Source organism: Macrobrachium nipponense, chromosome 19 (assembly GCF_015104395.2).
Source record: "Macrobrachium nipponense isolate FS-2020 chromosome 19, ASM1510439v2, whole genome shotgun sequence".
NCBI classification, from domain to species: Eukaryota; Metazoa; Arthropoda; class Malacostraca; order Decapoda; family Palaemonidae; genus Macrobrachium; species Macrobrachium nipponense.
Genome location: NC_061088.1, coordinates 65,971,538 through 65,980,903, shown reverse-complemented (window position 1 = coordinate 65,980,903; position 9,366 = coordinate 65,971,538). Strand labels below are relative to the sequence as shown.

General features: G+C 38.4%; 1 protein-coding gene across 1 annotated transcript; it reads left to right on the top strand.

Moving 5' to 3' along the window:
* The first annotated feature begins 1,132 nt into the window (after window positions 1-1,132).
* On the top strand, window positions 1,133-9,360 carry LOC135217864 (tigger transposable element-derived protein 1-like). The gene is made up of 2 exons (XM_064253888.1): window positions 1,133-1,763; window positions 1,948-9,360. Exon 2 carries the CDS (start codon window positions 2,986-2,988, stop codon window positions 3,943-3,945), a length of 960 nt encoding a protein of 319 aa, XP_064109958.1. The 5' UTR covers window positions 1,133-1,763; window positions 1,948-2,985; the 3' UTR covers window positions 3,946-9,360.
* The last annotated feature ends 6 nt before the right edge of the window (window positions 9,361-9,366 follow it).

The following is a 9,366-nucleotide window of genomic DNA, read 5'->3' as shown; positions in this document are numbered from 1 at the left end:
ATAAAAAGTTTGTCTATCGAAAATTTCACTCTTCAAATCACCCATTTTTTTTTTGCGTCCCTTGTGTTTCAGTATGCCTCTTTTTAATCTGACAGTCATCTGCTTTCACTGAACTTGTGGTTATTCATTGTACTATTTTCTGATTATGTGGTATTCAAACCAAAAAACTGGGCATATCTGCCATATACAAAGACAACAAACCGACACTTCTTAGTCGCATTCTCATCTCACACAAAATGGAAATTCAATCATGGCAAAGTAAATAGAATTTCCTTTGCCCTAGGGGTGCTCAGTTGCTCTCAGTCACCTGGACTCTGCAATGTTGCTGGATTGAGTACTAATTCACTATTGCTCCTACTTGCAGTGGAATGAACATCTGCTAATTTTGATGCCTTTGATGCCTGAAATAAACAATTGAGTGTTAAAACATAGAAAGTATCTTGGATGAACAAGATTGTTAAATGCAACTTTCTTGATTCTGGTAAACAGTTTGTAAACTAAAAGTGAGATTTCCATCTACAAAACTACAGTCATGCTAATTTACAGAACTAAATCAGTCATGAAGAAACTGATTTTGAAATAACTTATGGTTTGTCAAAAAGTGCAGTCATGCTAAATAAAAAAGAAATATGAGAAATATTCATAGCTTACACATTCCTGGTATAAATGGGACTGCAAACATTATCACTGTTAAATCAAAACTATGTTAAAAAGGAAACTAAAAGGATATAGATTTTCTAATATATATTGCTGATTTGTTAAAAAAGGGAACTAAAAGGATATAGTTTTCTAATATATATTGCTGTTTTAAGAAATCTGTCAAATGGCCAAAAGTAACAATACTATTAAATATGACTTTATGCATTTTGTGATATACGTACACAGGTTATTAAGAAACTTGTCGAATGGTAAAAAATGATCCTTTACAAATACAAATATTCTTCTGTATAGTAAGTATATATAAAATTTGTAGTTTTCTGACTTAATTTAACTTACAAACCCATAAAGTATGTAATTTTATTTACAAGCCCATACAGTGTGAGTTATGCAGAATCCATGAAAATAAAAAATGGAAATATCATAGGGCATCTCTACACGAGTTAAGTAATTTGTCAAGAGTTGACAATCCCATTCAGTTTGTACGTAATGTACATGAAAAGGCTGGAAAATAAGAGATCTGTTTATAATAGTAGTAGTATACTTAAATATACAAATTAATATTTTCTGTGCAAAATTGTAGCCAAATTGCCCAGTTCAATATAATAAAACTACACTTACAGAGTCAGTGTACTACTTCACTCTATTATTAATGCGAAGGTTTCTATTCCTGAATACATCTTAAGCATTTTAGTTGCACTGTGCATGGGATTGTTGCTTAAAAAAGGGATTTTGACAAAGGAAAAATCTTTTTCTGGGGGAAGACCTGTGTTGCCCGATGAAAAGTTCCTGTAGCTCAATTTTCTAAGTATAAATAGATTCTAAATATACCAGAGAAAAAAGCTAGCATGGTGTGCTGAGGTTACTACCCTCACGCAAACACCCAAAGGGTGTCGGGTATAAAGTACAAGGCGAGTGGAAGCCACTGTTCACAGGTCTTCTGCCAATTAGAGGATCCCTTTCCAAAATCCCTCTCCTGGAAAGAGCCGTTGTAAAGGCGCCTCCTCCCTCACGCTTCTACTACTATACTACCCGATCCGCGCACTATCTTCATTCCTGTACTTAGATGTGATATGCACTTCTTTTTTGAAAGTACACCTAACAAGGTACGTGTAGAGTAACTCAGTTGAATGAAGTGAATTTTCAGATTACATAGGGTAAAGGACTTGAGACACCTTAAAGGTTTTGGGGCTGCTCTAAGGGTACAGGGTTTGTCAGACTTATTGGAAATTTTGGCACTATTCACTTACTGATTCCAGTCTTTAATGTACTGTATACCCTGTTTTGCAGATTCCAAAGGATTTTCAAAAAATGAACTGCTACAGGAGTAACAGGATCAGTGCCTCCAGTGACCAACATACTTTCCCTATTAGACTAGGAAATGGAGTTTACCAAAAAGGAGATTGTCTTTCATGCTCTAGGAGACATCAAGGGTTGTTGCACAGTCCAATATGATATCAAACCTTTTAAATGCCCCAGTTTCATCCATAGATGTAGGTACAAAACTGTTTATTAAGAGCACTGTTGTTCTTTTGTATCCAATGTTTTGAGTGAAGGTGTAAGCAAAGGTTAGCTACCAAAGCAGCCATTCACTAACTAACTTTGGAAGTTTCTTCAGCTACCTGTACAGTGGAACCTCGACATATGAAAGTCCCTACTTACGAAAAATCCAAGTTATGAAAGCAAAGACGAAGATTTTTTGCTTCTGCATACACAAATAATTCAGGTTACGAAAGGGTGTACTGTAAAGTCCGAGATTCGCCCAGACCGCCAAGAACAATTTTAAAACTTGCGCGCCTCTAACTCTGTAGACTGCCACCATCCTCCCACTCTCCCATTGGTTCCTGATGCTAGTCACCGCTGTAAGATCCTGCTCTCCTATTGGTCAGCATCTATCCCATCATGCCTCTACGTAAAGGCGTCATTCGGCCACTTTGTCGCACCAGCGTTATCGTACGCACGCAGAATTCGTTCATGCACATGTACGTATTTCGTTAGTTAACTTAAATTCGTGTTAGTGATTTCGCTTTCTATTTGTACGTATACTTTATCATGATGTGTGTGAACTTAATTAACTTAATTATAGCCATGGGTCCCAAGAATGTTGCTGAAGTTTACGGAAAGAAGAGGATGCTTTCTTTGGAGACAAAGATGGAGATCATTAAAAAGTATGAAGCTGGCATGCGGCTGAGTGTGATTGCTAAGGAATATGGCTGAAATCTGTTGACGATAGGCACCATCCTTAAACAGAAAGAAGCCATCAAAGCAGCTACACCCTCCAAGGGTGTGACTATTTTGTCCAACAAGAGGAGCCATGAGCATGATAAGATGGAGAGGCTGCTTCTTGTATGGATAAAAGACAAAGAAATCACTGGCGATACGATAACTGAGACGGCAATCTGCCAGAACGCCAGCGCTATTTTCGGTGATCTGATTGCCCAGGCGACGGGAGAAGGGACATCGACGCCAACCCCAGACTTCAAGGCTTCTCATGGGTGGTTTGATAAATTCCGTAAATGGACTGGCATCCATTCAGTTTTGCGGCATGGGGAGGCTGCCAGCTCGGACACGAAAGCGGCCGAAGCCTTTATCAAGACGTTTGATGAGATGACGATCAAGGAAGGCTACAGTTCTCAGCAAGTCTTCAACTGTGATGAGACTGGCCTTTTTTGGAAAAAAATGCCTTGTCGGACGTACATCACGGAGGAAGAGAAGAAACTACCCAGGCATAAGCCTATGAAAGACAGGCTTACGCTCGCACTATGTTCCAACGCCAGTGGGGATTGTAAAGTCAAGCCCCTACTTATGTATCATTCGGAGACTTCTCGAGCCTTCAAGGCCCACAACATGCTAAAAGAGGAGCTTCCAGTGATGTGGAGGGCTAATGCGAAAGCCTGGGTAACGAGACTTTTGTTCACCGAGTGGGTAAATCTGTGTTTCTGCCCAACATTGAAGAAATTCTTGGAAGAGAAGCGCCTCCCTCTGAAATGTCTGCTGTTGTTGGACAATGCCCCTACTCGCCCTCCTGGCCTCGAGGAAGATATCCTAGCAGAGTATTCTTTCATCAAGGTTCTTTATCTTCTGCCTAACACCACCCCTCTCCTCCAGCCCATGGACCAGCAAGTGATATCGAACTTCAAAAAGCTGTATACGAAACATCTTTTCAAGAGATGTTTCGACATCACCGATACCACAAACCTCACCTTACGTGAATTTTGGAAGGAACATTTTGATATTGTGATATGCATCCGACTCATCGATCAAGCTTGGCAGGAGGTTTCGAGGTGAACCTAGAATTCTTCGTGGAGGAAACTCTGGCCTGATGCTGTATCCGCCCGAGACTTCGAGGGATTCAACGTGGGCGAAGCTGATGCTGATTCAGAAACAGTAGACAATCCTGAAACTGTTTCGCAACCAGATCTTGACGAGATTGTTGCACTCGGCAAGTCCAGTCCATGGGGCTGGTCGTCGACGAGGATCACATCCATGACCTTCTAGGAGCACCAAGAGGAGCTTACGACGGATAACCTGAAGGAGTTGGAGGCCATGCAGCAGCGAGGAGGAGGATGAGGAGGACCCTATGACAACGGCAGAAATTAAGGATGCTCTAGCTGCTTTTCATAAAGTGCAATAATTTGTAGAAAAGAGACACCCCGAAAGGCTTACACAGGTCGTATGCTTGCGCAGTTTGATGACGTTTACCCGAGTCGTTTCAGGAACATTTTGAAAAGCAGGCAGAAGCAATCTTCCTTGGATAGTTATTTCTTAAAGAGGCCTTTAGTAGTAGTAAGCAAACAGGAAGATCCAAGTGATACAAAAAAACCGAAAGTTGAAAGTGGTGAAGAAATTGAAATTTTGTAAAAAATGTAAAATATGAAAAGTAAAAAAAAAGTAAAACTCAAAAAAAGAAAAAAAAAAGTAATTTAATTTTAAGTTTTTTGTAAAGTTAAGTGTTAGTTTTCTGCCATTTGTTAATGTGTTTCGTAAAGTTTAGTGTTAATGTTTTCTGCCATTTTTTAATGTGTTTCGTAAAGTTAAGTGTTCATGTTTTCTGCCATTGTCCACCTCCTCTGTCGCCACTTTCGGAGATCGCCTCACTCGAAAGGTAAGGTTCCACATTTTACTACATATGTACGTACGGTATTTCTTGTACCATGTATACACTAATACTTTATTTACAGGTATAGTATAGTTTATGTTAGGTATTGAATGGTCCAAATTGTTGTATTTCATTGTTTATTGGTCAATTTAGCTTTATTATAAAATTTACTGTGGTGTTTTTGTAGGGCTTGAAACGAATTAGGCAATTTACATGTAAAATGTGGTTCGAGATACGAAAAAATCAGGTTACGAAAGCCGCTTCGGAACGGATTAATTTCGTATCCTGAAGCACTACTATATTTAAATATTAATATTGGTAGTACTGTAATTAAATATGGGAGTTTTTTCATGAAGACATTTCATTTTAAGGGAATTTTTTTGAGTGAAATTTGTTTGTTGCACTTATATTATTTAGTTACATGTTGGTTCTTGGCCTTAGCTTGTTAGTCTCCTTCACTTGCATATAAATGTCAATAGTAAATAAATTCATTTTTAAATGTATACATTTGCTTATTGTAAATATTGTAATTAATTATTGTAATGTGTAAATAACACTGTTGCATATAATATCTCCATCAGTCACTTAAGTTATATTAATCACTTATTAAGATCCATCTTAAGTTTTGATAAGTAGTGACATGAGTAAAGATGTAAGAGCAGAATATTTTCTCTTTCAGGCCTGTGTCACTATTATTCAAAGAACACTATTGTGGTAAACTAGGATAGTTGCTTAATTTTACACCTTTGAAGTATTCTTAACGGTAAGGTGATTTTCTTTTGGTATAGTCATTAACTGGATGATTAGGGTTTGATTGAAATTTTCTGTAAAGAATGGATGTTAGAATTTAAGTAGATCAACATTCGGTTTGTACTGGCTGCAGGGGTACAGAGTGTGATCTTGGAACTAGAATGTGTGAATATGTCAGGTATAGGAAAGAAGGGAAGATGATAAATTGCAAAAGCAATTAATTAGGTTAGGACTTAAACCTGTCAGTTCTATCCTACCAAGTGTCCCTTCCTCTGTAGCTATCTGTACTCAGGCTAGGCATTTTGGTAGTAATAGTATTGAGACTTCCTTTGTGTTTTAGGTTCTAATACAAGTGTAACTGAGTTCGTGACAGGGAACATTCCAAATCCTTCCATAGTGTGTGCTCTTTTTGCGTTCCCTTGTTAGAAGTAAGGTGTTGGTGCCCGAGCCTTGGACTACCCTATGATAGTGTGCCTTGTGAAAGTCAGCTACCAGGGAATATACCTACTCCATCCTTTTACGGTTTGGATCGCTTTTAATGCGTTCACTTAAGGATTGTTTTGCAAAACAATAATCTTTGTTCTTTATGCGCATTTTGCCGTCATCAGCACCTAGTTTGAGGATGTTAGACGCATAGGATTAATAATATAGGTAAAGACAGTTTTATTGATATAATAATGTGTCTGCAGCAAGTTTTATTTATTCTGTTTATTGTGCAGCACAAAATAATACGTTGACTCAGTCGACATTTTAATCAGTCTCTCATGTTTTATTTATTCTAAATTCTCGTCTGCTAGCCTATTCCTCTTCTTCCATCGAAATGCACTTGTTCATTCTTTGCATGCTTTTTCTTCGGCTATTGGCAAATCTCTTATTACTGCCTTGATTAATGTTTCTCTTTTCGATCTACAATGTTTATAGTATCTGGTTCTTTCCAGGCTACCCTTAGATATTATTCTAGCTTCATAGCTTTCTAATGATGTATCAAATGGGAATGCTTTCAAGTATGTTGGTGTCCTTTAAATATTTTTTGGAGAAGAGAACCTAAGCTTTCTCCTTCAATTAAAACGTGTTTCATAACTTTTCCAGTACTCGGTCGCACATGGCTTCCTTAAGGTCTGCTGTGGCTTGTCTTGTTTCTAATTAAGGCGTGGAGTGCTGGAGACTGCCTCTTGCAATAGAAGCGCGTATTGGCACTTAAACCATATTCGATAAGAGATTTGGTTGGTTTCTTTCTCTTTCCTGTGATGAGATGAACTCGAGAATGACAATGCTTTGGACATGCTGAATGGAGTCTCACTCTGGCTTTTTGAATTGTTATGTTTTGCTTAGTACGTTGTCTCTTCTCTGTGTCAGTTTAGAAAAATGTTCCTTCGGCTTCAGCAGAAGTCTCTTTCTCTTTAGTAGGTGGTTTTTATATAGGGAGAACGAATGGACCAGGTGGTAATTCACTGGGATTTTACCTTTCTTTCCTAGTTCCATAAGCAATTGGAGATAGGCAGTCAATCTTGGACATTTTGAGACTGAATAACATGAAGTGTCTGTCTCCATACTCTTTGGTTTCTTAGCATGGTTGTAGTGCCTTTCCAAAGAATGGTCAGACTTGTGGTAGACATGCAGTAACGCATTCCTCTTACCACTACATCCTCAGTCACGACTCACGGAAGTTCTTTCAAGATGTATTTACAAGAAGGTATGGTTGTTCGGTGCACTTTGGGTTAGTGTACAGTGCCTCGATACGTATAGTCGCGGATTTTATTGCCCATAAGTTGATAGTGTCAACTTTAGGAGCAAGAATATTTTCTACTGAATCTGGTTGGCCAACTCTGTCGACAGTAATCACAGTATTTTTCTATTGAGAAATATCCTCAAAAATTTTTTTTTATCAATTCATCATAAAATGCACTTATTGTGATGAAACTATTTAAAAAAAAAACAGGTAAACATATTTTTAGTGGGTTTTTCTTGAGTTTTACCTCACAAAGTAAGCAGTTTTAAGAGTTTTTACAGGGGCTTCAACTTTTCGCAGGTTCTAGCTATTCGCGGGGCGGTGTCTGGTACCTATCCCTTGTGAATAGGGGGGGAACACTGTACTATTCCTAATCCCAATCCGTTTCTGTACATTATGAGTTTTAATTCTCTAAATCCTCATTCTTATCTAGTAAAGTGGGGATGATACTTAAAATGTGCAGGCTTGTCTGTCAAAGATGAATAGGCAATTCCTTCTTGAAGAGTTTTAGGCCTGAAGGAAGCTTCCCAAATGGTAGGGCTTTCTTTATAAAGAAACAAGGCTTCACTCGGGATTTACATAATCAGGCTCAATTAATGTACTCGCTGTGTAAGTGATTATGACTTACAACTAACGTTCATTAAATTTATAAGTACAGACAGTCCCCGGGTTACAACGGGGTTCCGTTTTTGAGACGCGTCGTAAGCGGAAAATCGTTGTAAGCCGGAACATCGTAAAATATCCAAAGAAAACCTTACTTTTAATGCTTTGGGTGCATTGAAAACTATGTAAACTGCAATCTTATTGCATTTTTCATAAAAAAAACCTTCAAATATTGATTATTTTGCATTTTTGGTGTCATATTTCATCTGCCAGATGAGCGCTGTAGGCGTCGTAACCCTGAAAATAATGTCTGATGAATATAATTGAGAAGCGCCTTAACCTCGGAACGTCGTAACCCGAACCCGTCGTAACCTGGGACTGCCTGTAATCCAGTTGAAAGTGTAATGACACTAGTTAAAACTCTCTTTGTGTCGCCAGGTTCTGCAGGAGGGACTGTTACCAAGAGTTGTCCATTTTATTCTTAGCCTATGTCCAGGTTTTGGTTTTTCCCTTTATCATGCAACACAAAAAGTTTTAACGAGTGTCATTACACTTTCATACAACACAGAATATTCAACACTACACCTCGTAAAACTTTCTAGATGTCAGGGCAGTGGAAAGACCATCAGGGATGCCTAGCAGATTTATCCCTGGTCAGAAACAGTCTATGTGGGAAGTTTGCTGCTTTGATTGAAATGAACAACATGATATTGGTTTGATCATTCATTCTATGGAAGGACAGTGTTTTGCCAATTGGGGATTCCGAAGAACAAACTACCTACAGATGACCTTTACATCCGTAAGTTCGGCAGTTGCTGTGGGATTTGAGGAGCACTCGTGTAGACTCTAGCATGTAGATGAACTGGAACACCCAGACAATTACTACTCCTTTGATGGTCCTCAGGCTTGAGCAGTGGATGTGTTTCCTTAAGTTTGGTCCGATTCAGATTCATGGTGTCACCTGTAGAGCCCTTGTCGCCACAGAGCAAATGATTTTCAGGATTCCTAGCGATCTTGGTAGATGCATCTTTTATTCTTCCTTTAAGAGGAAATCAACTCTGCACAATTTCATGCACTTCCACTAACTTATGCATCTCCTTCTTAACCACTTGGAGATGCTAGAATGTCCCCTCCCAATAGTAAGGAGATTTTCAAGTTATCATAGAATCTATTCTTAATCAAGTGGAAAACAATTGTGGCGTTGTATCAGAAGCAGCTGTCAGTGTATTGGTGAGGGTCCATTCTAGAGGAATTTTTATCAGCAGGAACCTTTTAGACGTCAATGTTTTCAGCTTTATTAGAGATAGTATCCTTGGTATTGCATCCTGCTTTTGGATCTCGCTGAGGATCAGCACTGAGGTATTGAGATTGAAGCCCCTTCATCTCTATATCAGTTTCTCTGGAGTTTAGATGTCTAAACTTTATTTGAATTATTTACTATGAAACCTTTTATTTAGTGCTATCAACAGTTAATGAGTCAATTTATTGCAAGCACTTTTTCTCACTGTCGTAAAGGGAATGCTATTTT

Excerpts from the sequence above, each read along its gene's own strand:
- LOC135217864 (XM_064253888.1), top strand. The coding sequence starts at position 2,986 with ATGGAGAGGCTGCTTCTTGTATGGATAAAAGACAAAGAAATCACTGGC.